The sequence below is a fragment of the Quercus suber genome, unplaced genomic scaffold (genome assembly GCF_002906115.3).
Source record: "Quercus suber isolate HL8 unplaced genomic scaffold, Cork oak 2.0 scaffold_328, whole genome shotgun sequence".
Lineage (NCBI taxonomy): Eukaryota > Viridiplantae > Streptophyta > Magnoliopsida > Fagales > Fagaceae > Quercus > Quercus suber.
The window spans coordinates 110011-126392 of record NW_027069781.1 but is presented as its reverse complement, the minus strand read 5'-3'; the positions used below and the strand labels follow the sequence as shown (position 1 = coordinate 126392).

Below are 16382 nucleotides of genomic sequence, written 5' to 3'. Positions count from 1 at the left end.
AACAAAATGTGTTTTTTCAATTGATTCATCTTTTCTAACCATTTCCTTTTAACATGGTCTTTCTCAGACTGAGCAAAAGTACTTTGGTAGTATTTTCTTTTATTTATGTTTTTAGCAAGCATAAATTCATTAAACAATGAAACCATATCAATTTCAAAGCTTTCATCCAAAACATTCAAAACTCTTAATTGACTTTGGAAAGCAGGGTTTTCAATAGGAGGAAAATCAGAATCAGATGGACAAACAGATCTAGTGTCATCTTCTTCTTCATTAGCATTTTTGCCATATGAAGAGGAAGTTTCAGGTTTAGTAGAATAGAAAATAGAGCTAACTTGGGATTTATCACTTGAAACACCTCTTAGCTTTAAATCAGTGGGTTTTTCAAAATTCTTTTGCAAAAATTCATTAAGATCTTGATCTCCTTTTGAAATACTTTCAGATCCAGCAAAGGAATGTTCCTTCGTTGATCCTCAAGGGTTGATTGTTTTGAAAACTTATTTTAACAGTACCATCAAGATATTGTTGAATATGCATGAGATCTAGCTCATCAAAAACAGGTTTAGCAAGAGGGGATTTTTGTTCCAACAACCATTTAGTGGGAAGCTTAACATCTTGCCATTGAATCATTTTTGGAATTTGAACATTAGCATCAGGAGTTGAGCATTTGATTAACATGGTTTTACCAGAAGGTTCTCTATTAATCTTAGCACCAGGATTTAACTAAGTACCCAAAAGTCTGTAATAAATACGATAAATCAAAGCAAAATGCTTACTACCTTCTTCCATGTGATAACCAGATGAAGCAATATTCAAAGTTAAAGCTTTAACAATATTAGGATCATCCAAAGCAAGAGTAATATCAAGATAACAATTGAAATATACAGGACCATCATACAAAAAAGCAGTAATCATACCAAGAATGCTATCTTTAAAGTTTTTAAATCTAGCATCTCTTAAACACATGAGAACAGAAGCATTTATTCCTTTTCTAGTAAGTGGTTTAACAGCAACTTGAACCATACCAATATGCAAATAATTGAATTTTTTAACAATAAACTCATTAATATTTCTTTTAGAAAACAAACAACATTTTTCATGAGTTTTAGAAATAGAAAATGTTTGTTCAACAGTTCTAACTTTGTAAGTAGGATGAAAAGTACTTTCAACAAAACTAGTCTTGTAAATAGTTTTTGTATCAATTTTAGGAATGTTCCATTTCTGGAAATCAAGGAGCTTATGTTCTTTAACAATGTGTTCTTCTTCATTTACAATATCAGGAGGACAACCAATCCTAGAGCTAACAGAGGAGTTGGATCTCCACAACCTATCCATGCTATCCTAGGTTAACACTTAATTATCATGTTTTTCTTAACACCGTTGCATTTCATAACACATACCCTAAGCAACCCTATACCTCTCATGCCCTACACGCCCTTTCTTGGCTCAAACGGGCCTTACTGTTTGGTTCTGGGAATTCACTTTACGTCTAGGGTGGCGCCAACGACAGTAAGAAGGGAACACAATAAAGGAGTATCAAAGTTTTAGGTAAGCACAGATAAGAAATAAAGACACAACACTATTACTGGCCAAAAAAGAGATGGCTCTGATACCACAAAGGGGGAAGGGACACAACACTGAAGGCGGAAGCACAGTTGCACAATTATAATATATGTTGAAAGTAAAGTAAGCAAAGTAAAAGCAGAGTAAAAACAGCCAAGAAAGCGGTATAGCAGTTATAATCAAAGTAATTTAAAGCAATAATAAGGCAGTAGAACCAGCCAAGCAATATATATATATATATATATCTCAAAGCAATATAGAACCGTCCAAGATGGCGGTAACAAGTAGTATATTAAACTGAAAGCTGAAAATACTTATTATTGAAAATAGAACAAAACACTTACAGCAGTAGTAGTTACAAGATTGAAACAGTTCAACAGCTTCTGGAGAAACTAAATTTTGAGTAAAACTTAAGGGACAACTCCCCTTAAATAGGCAAAAATTCAAAGTGAACAGTACCATGAACAGTAAATGTGAATAGTGAATAGTAAACAGTACAATGAATAGTAAAAAGTGAAATTTTTTCTTTTGTCTTCAAAACATCCGTAGCAAGAGGTTTGTCTAGTTCTTGCTGAAAGTAGTCTTGGAATACTTGGAAACATCATCATTATAGCATTGGAAGGTAGTCTTGGGATATTTGAAAACATCATCATTATAGCATTGGAATACAGATAGTACCAAGATGTTTTCCTTTCCAGAGTAATGCGTCGGAAAGATTGCTACAAGCCTTATTGGAAAGAAAAGTTTATTGACAGTCTGCCTCCTATCTTTGCTCATAAGGTAAAACAAGAATTAATTGGTAAAAATGATTCCATTGATTATGATAATTTAACTTATGGTGATATTTTCAGCACTATTAAAAAATTGGTATTAATATATGCAATGATGAAAAACTGTTAAAACACCAATTGAAGAATAAAAGAAAAGCTAAATATGAAATGGGTAATTTTTGTGAACAATATGGTTTGCCTCCTATTGCTCGTTCTAGGCAGAAGGGTAAAAAACATGATAAATCTCACAAAAATTATAGCCATAAAAAACTTATCCATGAATGGCTCTGTGAACAGTTCTTTTTTCACTTTTTTGACTTAGAATCTTCAATAATTGGGGCCTTGTTTGATTCTCCAAACCAAAGAAAGCTTGAAAAGACAAAAGCCAAAAGAATATTCGAAACACTATTATGTAGAAGACTTTGAAATGACTTCATTTACGCATGGAGCAATAGTAATCTTTAGAGTGGCCAAAAGATCAAAAGAATTTATCTGACTTTGAAATGACTAAATATATATATATATATATATAGACACACACATATACACACATATAAGACCTAGGGTTTTGAAATTACTTTACAGCTACTAGGAGAGCGTTCAAAGAGAGAGAGAGAGTTGAAAGAAACATGGAGAGTGAGAGTTGGAGGAGGTGTTCCAATTTAGAATTAGCGGATGAATTGTTGGAAGAAACTCTATTGAGGATTCCAGTGAAATCTATTGTACGTTTCAAGTGCGTGAAAAAGTCATGGTATAGTCTTTTTGAAAACGCTAGTTTCATTGCCAAGCACCACCACCTCCGTTGTTGTTCTGATCAAACGAATCCAAGTTTACTGAGCATGAGACTCCTTCTACCAAATATGCATGGTTGCATTAATGGCATCATTTGCATTGGCGGTTCCTTTGGTGATAGCTTTAAAGGCTTTTTCTTATGGAATCCTGCAATCCGTCAATATAAGGTTGTTCCTTATCCCACACTTCCTCCATGCGCCCTTACTCTCTACTAGGGGTGGCAAATGGGCGGGTTGGGTCATAAATGGGTTGGGTTATAAATGGGTTGGGTGTGTAATTACCCAATTATCCATTTATGACCCGTTTATATATAAATTAATTATCCATTACCAACCCAACCCATTTAATTAGTAACCTACCCATTTAACCCAATATGACTCAAATACTTTTAAAACAACTTGAATACTCTCTTGACCTCCAAAATTACTAAAATACCCTTAAATACCTAAAATGATACAAATACCCCTACACTTCCAAAATTATCAATATACCCTTGGACATCCAAAATTATCCCCAAAATCTCTAAAATGAGCAAAGTACTCATGAAACCTCCAAAATGACCAAAATACCCCTGATATCTCTAAAATCACCATATATACTTAAAACCTACTAAAATGACCAAAATACTTCCAAAATCTCTAAAATGACCAAAATACCCCCTAAAACCCAAAAAAAGACCAAAATACCGTCGAAACCTAAAAATGACCAAAATACTTCCAAAACCCAAAAAATGACCAAAATACTCCTGAAACCCAAAAAATGACCAAACTATCCCCGGAACCAAAAAATGACCAAAATACTTCCAAAACCCAAAAAATGACCAAAATATCCCCCAAAACCCAAAATTGACCAAAATACTCCCGAAACCTAAAAAATGACCAAACTACCCCCGAAACCTAAAAAATGACCAAAATACTTCAAAAACCCAAAAAATGACCAAAATATCCCCCGAAACCCAAAAATGACCAAAATACTCCCGAAACCTAAAAAATGACCAAACTACCCCCGAAACCTAAAAAATGACCAAAATACCCCCGAAACTCAAAAAATGACCAAAATACTCCCGAAACCTAAAAAATGACCAAACTACCCCCGAAACCTAAAAAATGACCAAAATACTTCAAAAACCCAAAAAATGACCAAAATCCCCACCGCAATCCAGAACCTACAAAAAACTCCCGAAACCTGACCCAAAACCTAACCCCTAACCAAAAAAAAAAAAACACCAAAATACCCCCGAAACTAAAAAAATGACCAAAATACCCTCCCAATGAATACCCACCAAAATCCGACAATCAAAATACCCCCGAAACTCAAAAAATGACCAAAATACCACCGAAAACCCAAGAATGACCAAAATACACCCGATACTCAAAAAATGACCAAAATACCCTCCAAAACCCAAGAATGACCAAAATACTCCTGAAACTCAAAAAATGACCAAAATACCCCTGGAACTCAAAAAATGACCAAAATACCCCTGGAACTCAAAAAATGACCAAAATACCCTCGAAACCCAAAAATGACCAAAATACTTCCAAAACCCAAAAAATGACCAAAATACTCTTGAAACCCAAAAAATGACCAAAATACCCCCGAAACCTAAAAAAGGACCAAACTACCCCCGAAACCTAAAAATGACCAAAATACTTCCAAAACCCAAAAAAATGATCAAAATACCCCACAAAACCCAAAAATGACCAAAATACTCCCAAAATCTAAAAAATGACCAAACTACCCCGAAACCTAAAAATGGCCAAAATACTTCCAAAACCCAAAAAATGACCAAAATACTTCCAAAACCCAAAAAATGACCAAAATATCCCCCGAAACCCAAAATGACCAAAATACTCCCGAAACCTAAAAAATGACCAAACTACCCCGAAACCTAAAAAATGACCAAAATACTTCCAAAACCCAAAAAATGACCAAAATATCCCCCGAAACCCAAAAATGACCAAAATACTCCCGAAACCTAAAAAATGACCAAACTACCTCCGAAACCTAAAAATGACCAAAATACCCCGAAACTCAAAAAATGACCAAAATACCCCCGAAACTCAAAAAATGACCAAAATACCCCCCGAAACCCACAAAATGACTAAAATACCCCGAAACTCAAAAAATGACCAAAATACCACCGAAACCCAAGAATGACCAAAATACACCCGATACTCAAAAATGACCAAAATACCCTCCAAAACCCAAGAATGACCAAAATACTCCTGAAACTCAAAAAATGACCAAAATACCCAAACAAAATGACCAAAATACCCCTGGAACTCAAAAAATGACCAAAATACCCTTGGAACTCAAAAAATGACCAAAATACCTCGAAACCCAAAAATGACCAAATACTCAAACTCAAAAAATGACCAAAATAACCCGAAACCCAAAAATGACCAAAATACTCTTGAAACCCAAAAATGACCAAAATACCCCGAAACCTAAAAAGGACCAAACTACCCCGAAACCTAAAAATGACCAAAATACTTCCAAAACCCAAAAAATGATCAAAATACCCCACAAAACCCAAAATGACCAAAATACTCCCAAAATCTAAAAAATGACCAAACTACCCCCGAAACCTAAAAATGGCCAAAATACTTCCAAAACCCAAAAAATGACCAAAATACCCTCGAAACTCAAAAAATGGCCAAACTACCCCGAAACCTAAAAATGACCAAAATACCCCCCGAAACCCAAAAAATGACTAAAATACCCCCGAAACTCCAAAAATGACCAAAATACCCCCGAAACTCAAAAAATGACCAAAATACCCCCCGAAACCCACAAAATGACTAAAATACCCCAGAAACTCAAAAAATGACCAAAATACCACCGAAACCCAAGAATGACCAAAATACACCCGATACTCAAAAAATGACCAAAATACCCTCCAAAACCCAAGAATGACCAAAATACTCCTGAAACTCAAAAAATGACCAAAATACCCGCGAAATCCAAGAATGACCAAAATACCCCTAGAACTCAAAAAATGACCAAAATACCCCTGGAACTCAAAAAATGACCAAAATAACCCCGAAACCCAAAAATGACCAAAATACTCTTGAAACCCAGAAAATGACCAAAATACCCCCGAAACCTAAAAAAGGACCAAACTACCCCCGAAACCTAAAAATGACCAAAATACTTCCAAAACCCAAAAAAATGATCAAAATACCCCCCAAAACCCAAAAATGACCAAAATACTCCCAAAATCTAAAAAATGACCAAACTACCCCCGAAACCTAAAAATGGCCAAAATACTTCCAAAACCCAAAAAATGACCAAAATACCCCCCGAAACTCAAAAAATGGCCAAAATACCCCGAAACCTAAAAATGACCAAAATACCCCCGAAACCCAAAAAATGACTAAAATACCCCCGAAACTCCAAAAATGACCAAAATACCTCCGAAACCCAAGAATGACCAAAATACACCCGAAACTCAAAAAATGACCAAAATACCCCCAAAACCCAAGAATGACCAAAATACCCCTGAAACTCAAAAAATGACCAAATACCCCTGAAACCCAAAAATGACCAAAATACCCCCGAAACCTAAAAATGATCAAAATATCCTCGAAACATCCAAAATACCCTAAACCTCTATTTCGGAAATTTTAGATGTTTCTGGTGTATTTTGGTCATCTTACATATTTAGCGGTATTTTGGTCATAATTTAGGTTTCAGGTGTTTTTATCGATCATTTTTTTTATAGCTTTTGGGGTTATTTTGGTCATTTTTTTAGGTTTTCGGGGTATTTCGATAATTTTTTAGGTTTCAAAGTATTTTAGTCACTCTTTTAGGTTTTGAGGGTATTTCAGTTATTTTTTAGGTTTTGAAGGTATTTCGGTCAATTTTTAGGTTTAGGGAATATTTTGGTACTTTTTTAGGTTTATGGTGTATTTTGGTAATTGTTAGGTTTTGGAGGTATTTTGATCATTTTTTTAGGTTTTTGGGGTATTTTGGTCATTTTTTTAGGTTTTGGGGTTATTTTAGTCATTTTTTACGTCTTGGGGTATTTCGATCATTTTTTAGGTTTCAGGGTATTTTGGCAATTTTTTAGGTTTCAGGGGTATTTCAGTCATTTTTTAGGTTTAGGGAGCATTTTGGTAATTTTTTAGGTTTAGGGTGAATTTGGTAATTCTTAGGTTTCGAGTGTATTTCGGTCATTTTTTTTGGTTTTAGGGGTATTTTTGGTCATTTTTTAGGTTTCATGGGGGTATTTTAGTCATTTTTGAAGTTTAAGGGGTATTTTGGTAATTTGATGCATTTCAGAGGTATTTTAGTCATTTTTTAGGTTACGGGGCAATTTGGTAATTTTTTCAGGTTTCGGGGTATTTTAGTCATTTTATAAGTTTCATAGGTATTTTGGTCATTTTTTAGATTTTGGGGGTATTTTAGTCATTTTATAGGTTTTAGAGGTATTTTGGTATTTTTTGGGTTTCGGGGGTATTTAGTTATTTTTGGGTTTTGAGGGTATTTTGGTCATTTTTAGGTTTCGGGGGTATTGTGGTCATTTTTAGGTTTTGGGATATTTTGGTAATTATTAGGTTTTGGAGGTATTTTGGTCATTTTTTAGGTTTTGGGGGTATTTAGTCATTTTATAGGTTTTAGAGGTATTTTGGTATTTTTTGGGTTTTGAGGGTATTTTGGTCATTTTTAGGTTTCGGGGTATTTTGGTCATTTTTTGGGTTTTGGAGGTATTTTGGTAATTTTTAGGTTTTGGGGTATTTTGGTCATTTTTTGGGTTTTGAGGGCATTTTGGTCATTTTTGGGTTTTGAGGGTATTTTGGTCATTTTTTGGGTTTTTGGGATATTTTTGTAATTTTTATGTTTTGGGGGTATTTTGGTCATTTTTAGATTTTGGGTTATTTTGTTCGTTTTTTAGGTTTTAGGGGTATTTTGGTCATTTTTTGGGTTTCGGGTCATTTTGGTCATTTTTAAGTTTTGAGGGTATTTTGGTCATTTTTAGGTTTCGGGGTATTTTGGTCATTTTCTGGTAATTTTTAGTTTTTTGGGGTATTTTGATCATTTTCTTGGGTTTTGGGGGTATGTTGGTAATTTTTAGGTTTTGGGGGTATTTTGTTCATTTTTTAGGTTTTGAGGGTATTTTGGTCATTTTTTGGGTTTTCAGGGTATTTTAGTCATTTTTGGGTTTCAAGGGTATTTTGGTCATTTTATTGGTTTTGGAGGTATTTTGGTAATTTTTAAGTTTTTGGGGTATTTTGGTAATTTTCTTAGGTTTTGGGGGTATTTTGGTCTTTTTTGGGTTTTGGAGGTATTTTGGTAACTTTTTAGATTTTGGGAGTATTTTGGTTATTTATTAGGTTTCAAGAGTATTTTAGTCATTTTCTAGAAATTTAGATTTTATGTTGTTTATTTAAATTTTAGATGGGTTTAGTGGGTATTAGTTAGATATCCATTTAAACCCATCTAATTAAATAACCAAATGGTCTTACCCATTTAACCCAAATATTGAAATGGGTTGGGTTAAGAGTCTTAAATTACTTAATTAAAAAAAAAAAATAAACCCCCTAAANTAATGATGAAAAACTATAAAACCGTATACACAATAGGAGCAGCTGCTTTCATGGGAGGATTGAGAGCATAGTTAAAGACAAAAATAAGTTGGCATGTTAAGCTAAAATAAATAGACCTATAACATATAGGTTACCAAAAATAATAGAAATTTTTGTAAGTTGTACTTTTGTCTACCTAACAATTAAAAACCTTTCCATTTCGGCAAGTAGAATTAGAACATTTTTTATAATTACAATTTCAAAATTATTTTTTATGTAAATAAACCCATAATATATAAATATAATATAATGAATATGTTATTTTATTTTGAATTTTCTTGCATTCAAATATAGCTTAGCATACATATGAATGAATTGTTATTTTACAAATTGATCTCAAATACTATATCAATATGTATATGTTCGCTTGCACCTCTTCACTTCCCCAGCTACAAGCCTACAACGATCGAAGGTGTTAGCCTTGGCTTTCTAGTTTGGTCATGTCACATTTCTTCTTCTTTTTTCCATATGATTATTTAGGCTAAAAATTTAAAGCATTCATAAGGACTGAATGCTCTGTAAAGCTGAGCACAATCCCTCACAAAAAGCCTCTGTCTCTTATCTTCATAGACTCTAAAGTCTAAAAGGCTATTGACCTACAGTTCTGTTTTTTTCACAGAACAGAGTAACTTTTTTACTCCAAGTCTCAAATTAACTTTCTGTGGCGTATCTCTGGTCATTTCATTTATTTAGTTTATAATGTGATGTCAAATGTAATTTTTGCCCTTCTTCAAGTTAAATCTTAGCTTCACCACTGCACTAACCGCGTTAAATAGATCAACGATAGTGGGCCATGTCCAGCCTTAAAATAACAATTACATAGAAGATGCATTCCTCTGATAGATATTGATCCAGGCAAGTATACAAGCATGAAGTATGTCAATTGTCAAACTGGGACATGTTCTCTTACAAGTTACAAGTAACCAAAAATATCCATCTCCTAAAACAGTTTAAGCTACAATATAGAATGTCTTGCACTGCCAAAAACAATTAAGCCACTGTCAAGAGGCTTTGTAGCTTAACTGATGTTGATGCCCATTTTTTAATATCATGGGCCAGCAAACAAAACCCCAAGCCTGGTGGGAAAAGCCCAAGAGAGCAGGGAAAGAAAGAAGAATCGGTGAAGTGGCACAAAAAGAGGACTCGTTGCAGAATTCCTCTAGCAGAAGCAGTTGAGAAAAATGGGAGAAAACAATCTTCAACATGAAGCCCATAAGAAAAAGTAAAAGCGGGCCCACAAAAGGCCCAAAACGCATTAAAGAAAGAGGAACCAGGGGTGGCAAATGGGCCGGTTGGGTCATAAATGGGTTGGGTATGTAATTATCTATTTATCCATTTATGACCCGTTTATATATAAATTAATTATTCATTACCAACCCAACCCATTTAATTAGTAACCCACCCATTTAACCCAATATGACTCAAACACCTCTAAAACTACTTGAATACCCTCTTGACCTCAAAAATTACCAAAATACCCTTAAATACCTAAAATGATACAAATACCCCTACACTTCCAAAATTACCAATATACCCTTGGACATCCAAAATTATNTGCACAAAACCATATTCATAGCTATTTATCAAAATCAACAAAGGGATCAGATTGAATTTTCTCCCAAGCAAGAGTCAAGGCTCACAAAGAATTCCCAGAAATTTTGATCTCCCAATCATCTAGGAGACCCAGAATGGTCTGCCAGAAATTGACTTTCAAGGAAAAAAAGTGATTAGAATAAGATTGTCAGCAAGCATCAACATACCGCTTCTTTTGAGTTTCCATTGCTTCAAGAGTATCCTTCTTCAATTCCTCTAGCTGTGCCTTGGCAATTTTGAGTTCTAGCTGTTCTTCATACTTGGGCAAATCTTCCTTTCGAATTCCAAGCCTGGAAAGATAAGGGAAGGAAGAAAAAAAAACCAATGAAATCTACATCACACCTCAACTAGAGAAGCAACAAAAAAGTACCACAGAGATACCATCACTAAAATCTGAGATTTGCTACCATTCATAATTAAATATAGTAGGTAAAACAGAAAATACTACAACCAGTCTGACGTATGGCCCAGAGTTCAGACAAGTCATCAACCAGATCAACTACCAGTAGGCCTCAACAATCCTAGTGTTAATAATTAAAAGAGTGAAAAACTTCAAAAAAGGAATAAGCAATTCACCTCTATGTTCACACAACCATGTAAAGTAAAAGGGAACACATAGAAAGCCTAAAAGGAGAAAGAAGTTAATTCAAACAAACAAATTTAACTGAATAATAGAACCATACTAAACTCATCCTTAACAGATAAACATGTTGAATAAGTGATCACATAAGCAAGCTATGCTATATCTCACACAAAAACTCCAACTTCATTAATCAACCTGCAACCTTTTACCAGTGAAGATGAATAGAAATAAAAGTGCATGGGTTCACACACATTGATATATTTCTCTTATCATATAATTTTCTCAGAATAGCAAACAGAGTCGCATGAAGAAACAAAAGAATTATTTTGAGCTATCCAAAAAGAAAGACTTCTTATTACTTTCTTAAAATAATAATAAAAATAAAAAATGAAAAAGTGAGTTGCATACAAAAACCAATCCTATATTTTCACTCCATTGAAAAATTCAAATGTTGTGTAACACACTAATTTAGCCGGTATGACAATGCTTTATATCTTGAAATTTCATTCCCTTTCCTAAAAATCATATATTAAAGACAAATATCCTCCTAGGAGGAACTACTTTAATTGCTACAGACATGCCAACTCTCCCAGGGGCTCCTCTTTGAACCAGAGCACTAATAATTCATATGATGTAACCATGAAAAACAGTAAGAACATATAAGTACATTGATATACACATCAGTGATCAGATGAGCCCACATAAGCCTAAGGACCAATGGCAAGTAAGATGATCTTACTACAAAACACAGCAAAGCCTATGTACACCTAGCGAACACTTTATAGCTAGCTAAGTGGAACAACTTTAGATGCAACAGAGATCAAGTTAAAATGTTACCGATATTCCCAAAAAAAAAAAAAGGCAAGAAGTTCAAATAGGTTAAGATGACAATTACTTCTTATTGATTTTATCAAACTCAGCCATAAGAACAGCCATTCCTTTCTTGTCATTCCTCATAAGGGGCTTTTTGAGTTCTTTTTCAACTTTTTCCAGTGCATCAAACATCATTGCCTCCGCCCCAAGTTCATCTGTGAGACCCCTCCTGCAACAAAAAAAATATATGTATGTAAGCATGAATAACATGTGATGTAGAAATAACGGTATTTAGAATCCTACAAATAGCTTTCAGCAGGAAAATTTATTAGCCGCAGTAGTCATATCTAAAGTAGAGGATGCAATAAGGTGAATAACAGAATATCACATACTTAATTCGTATTTCCTTCAATGTCAACAGATATGATCGTGCATCAGGAATATCTTGAGTTCGTGATTGTATGGTGAACTGAATCCTTTGGGATTCTGAGAACAAGTCAGCCCTGCCGAAAGCACAGCAGAAATGAATAGGCGAATTCATCATACTTAATAAAGGTTACACCAAGTGCATAAAAATGAAAGTGATTCACCCACCAAACAGATATGAACTTATTCTTTACTTCTTGTACAGTGATATATAAGCAGTTGAGGAAGGATGTTAATCACACTATTAACAGGATGCTTACTAGTATCATTAATCAAATCTAATGTATTATATAATATCATTATGCATGTGATATTCCATAAATGCAGCCAAGCCAGGAATGCCCAAATTCATCAACATATTTAATGTCAATCATGAAATCCAAATTTTCACTTTTGACTTGGCACTATCACTGTGTGTGTGTTAAAAAAGTTTGGAATGGAAGAAACTCAGCTCGGGTAGGTGATAAGCCTATCGAGATCCACCAAATCCGAAAGAAATCAGCTCTATTCCTGCAAGAGTTTCTGCAAGTGCAAGGTAGACAGATTCGGCCACCTCCGAAGAATCATAGGGCTATTCGTTGGATTCCTCCTATACAACCTCATTTCAGAGTCAATTTTGATGGGGCTGTTTTCACTAATCTGGGAGCTGCTAGTCTTGGTGTGGTGGTGCGTGATTCTGCAGGAAATGCCGTTGGGTCCATGTCTGAACGAGTCCCGTTTCCTTCATCCCCAGCTGTGGTCGAGGCCTTAGCTTGTAGGAAAGCTCTACTCTTTGCCAGAGAATTGAGTTTAGCAGAATGCTGTGTTGAGGGGGTTGCAGAAAAAATCATTAAGGTTGTTCGAAGTAGAGATTGTGGAAATGCAGAGTACGGTACTGTGATTAGTGATATCATCTTTCCCTCTAGTGGCTTCCAAAGTCTGGCAGCGAGCTACAGGTTTGGATTGATTCTATCCCGATGACAGAGCTTCTCTAGTGGCTCGTGATGCATTGTAATTCTTTCTCTATGGAATAAAACTTGACCTTTTGGGTTTGGATTCTCCCAAAAAAAAATAAAAAAACCTTACTTTCATTTTCAAGATCCAATCCCACTTTCTATCCAATGTTTAATAAAATTTAAGTCAAAAAGTGCTTCACGACATAAATGATCCTCTTCATTTACTTTTGAAATGAAAAAAGGTTTATTTTAAGGAGAAGTTTTAATATTGTACTTAAATACGGTTAAGTAAATTCTAATTCACTTTCACATTAGGAGGAAAAGATCTCACACTTTTTGGAGGGTATGATACCCCTACTAGTAACAAGGTTACACATAATAATAACTTTGTCACACTCATTAGTAACTCATGTCACATTGAATAGTATATAATAATACAATTTTTTAGTATTTTTTTTTTAATTTTATTTTTTCACGTTAGATTGTGATATGATCAAATAATATAGTGTCAGTAAGTTCTACCATGTTATATGATAACCATGTTTTAACTTTCAATATTTGTTTTTGGTCATTTTGGATAGGCAGTAACAAGGTCACACATATAATAGATTCACTAGTAAGTAGTAATTCATACTACACTGAACAGCAATATTCGTGATTGAATGAAGCTCAAGTGATGAGTTAGAGCACTTCACTTTAGCTTTACTCAATTAAGAAATTGAATTTGGACTTTTTGGAGTGAGTGAAGGAAAGTTCAATTATTTAATTAACCAATCGCATAAGTACTCTCCAATCTCCATTACGGCTTGGAAAAAAGGGACTAAGGATCTTAAATTTATTTTTTGGGTAGAACAAAGGATCTTAGTTGTACTATATATGATTTCTATTATAAATTTGGGAGGAACTTAAAAATAATAATAATATTAATAATAAACTGTAAACATAAATTGGTACTCGCAAGCTTTGATTTTCTGTAGAAATGTTACTTGGAAAAATAACTTTAGGACCCGTTTAGATGGAAGAGAGAAAGAGAGAGAAAAGAAGGGAGTAGAGTAGAATTAGCTGAAAAATAGGCTAATTTTAGGTCAAATCTACTCTACTCCCCTCAATTCAAATGGACAATTAAAATTCACGACTATAGTATGGATAAGTATATTGTCACAACATGAACAAAATTGATTTGTATATCTGTCAGATTCAGCATGTTGGAATAACAAGTTAACATCAATGATAGTTGGAAGTATTGATGTCATGTATTGATGATGTTAGTACTCTCTCTTCAATTATTGTTTAAGATATTAGCAGATAATTCACAGTTGATTTAGTTGTCTTTTGATGAAATTTGAGATATTATCTGTAACAAAAAAATTTAATTTTCTCACCTTAAAACATTCTTTCCATTTTTTTCTTTTTTATGAAACATTCTCTTTTTATCTTTCCATGGGTTGGGATTAACAATTTTTTTTTTTTGAGAATCAGGGATTAACATTTCATTTAAAGTCAACAATTTTATTTAATTATTTATGAGATAAATTTTTATTCTTACAAAAAAAAAAAAGAAAAAACTAAGAGGGTAAGGAGCATTGAACCAAAGTTCTCTTCAAGATAATATTTCTAAACCAAAAAGCTACTTAGTATTTGCCAAGGGAAGTGACTCCAAAATAAGAAAAGCTAATGATCATTTTTGTTACCAGTATGCACACTGTAAGGATCATATTTGAATTCCTAGCCCAATGAGTGGATGGACTTAGGCCCAAAAAGCCCAAAACAATGAATTTGTAGAGAGTGGGTTGAAAATCTGGACTCTAGTTAATCAAAAAGCAAGTTAAGTAGGTCTTAATGACAAAAGAGTAAAAATAAATAAGTTTGAATTGAAGAAAAATGTCCTTGGCAAAGTCCAAAGAGACTGGTTTCGTATATAATGTTCTTAAGTAGGGTTACAAGTCTGATTTTAGATTGCTACAGTGTTTCTTTCTTAATTTTTCGATCCCCCTTCTCGTTGCATCCTTACTTCTTTTATACTGTCTTTATTTTTCATCTTCACCTTCCACATGCATGTCAGATGATTAATGTTGATACTTGTCCAATCAGCACCTTCCATAAGTCTCCATGTAGTAGCTGTAAGGCTGAAAGCTACTCACCTCCACATTAATGCGGCTAGAGAGTTAGCTGCAAGGCATTTAATGTGGTGGCAGCAGTTTTCTCCTAAGATATTTCAAGACATTTCCTTATCCTAAGTTCCCATAGTGCCTATTCGTATCAACTGAGTGTTCCTGGGACGTTCCCCTGGACGACAGGTCACCTCTATGGACCTCGGCCTTAGTTAGCCAAGGAGGCTCTCATCCTCGGCATAACCCTCCGGATTGTTATAATCAAAATTAACTTCTTCACTTGCCAATAGGGGCTCTTTTAACAACGTTTCCCCTCTTTGAATGCTATCTGTCCTCGAATTGGGCCTTAGATCCATTCTATATATAAACAATGGGCTCCAGGGCCCAATGCTCCTACACACACAATTAGATGCATAAAAAAATAAACTATTTCTCCCTAAAAAATAAAAGACTTTGATGTTGAATTTCATTATCTTCTAGTTTTTTTTAGAAGATTATTAACTTTTGGTTATTTTTGGAATAATATACAATTATATTACTAATCTAGTAATTATACTACTGATTTAGAAGGGACACTAAACTTATAATTAAAAAAAGTAAAATATTAGTTAATAATTTTTTTTAAAATCATCACCTAAAAATTTAAATTAGATAACACATGAAAAGAAAAGAAAAAAAAAAAATCTCTCAACCAAANGGATTAACGAGGTTATTCCTCGGCTAGGGGGTTGAACAAACACGTAGAACTCAAAACATTTTAAAAAGATTGAAACAATTGAGAATGTCCTCTTTTTTAACTAAGGCATCAGTAGCTCTCTTGCCGCAACAAAAGACAAAACTCTAAAGGCCCCCTTTCACTTTCATGATTTTTTTTTGGATGTAGGCTCCTTTCATGAACTTAAAGTCTTAGACGCTATTTAGTGGACAACTATTTAATAATTTTTTATAGCAGAAATCGCATTCTTACATCACCTTCAAACTCGACCTGAAAAATGCACAGCTCCCCGCCAACGTTACTGCGCTACCACACACAGTCTTTTTATATGTTGTGTGGAAATGAAATGGATATAAGTCCCTATATTGCTTCCTGGAGTCTAATAAAAAATATAGACTAGTGATGCAAATCTTAAAAGACAGTCCTAGATGTGAGATTTGTACCATTAATGTTGCCTGAACACCTATTAAGAACCGTATATGCAAAACAAAAGTAG

General features: G+C 34.0%; 1 protein-coding gene across 1 annotated transcript; it reads right to left on the bottom strand.

Moving 5' to 3' along the window:
* Positions 1–10436: 10436 nt before the first annotated feature.
* On the bottom strand, positions 10437–12255 carry LOC136061097 (probable ATP synthase 24 kDa subunit, mitochondrial). Its single transcript, XM_065783094.1, has 3 exons — positions 12092–12255; positions 11782–11928; positions 10437–10593 (listed from the first exon to the last, which is right to left on the bottom strand). Exons 1-3 carry the CDS (start codon positions 12241–12243, stop codon positions 10452–10454), a joined length of 441 nt encoding a protein of 146 aa, XP_065639166.1. The 5' UTR covers positions 12244–12255; the 3' UTR covers positions 10437–10451.
* Positions 12256–16382: the final 4127 nt, after the last annotated feature.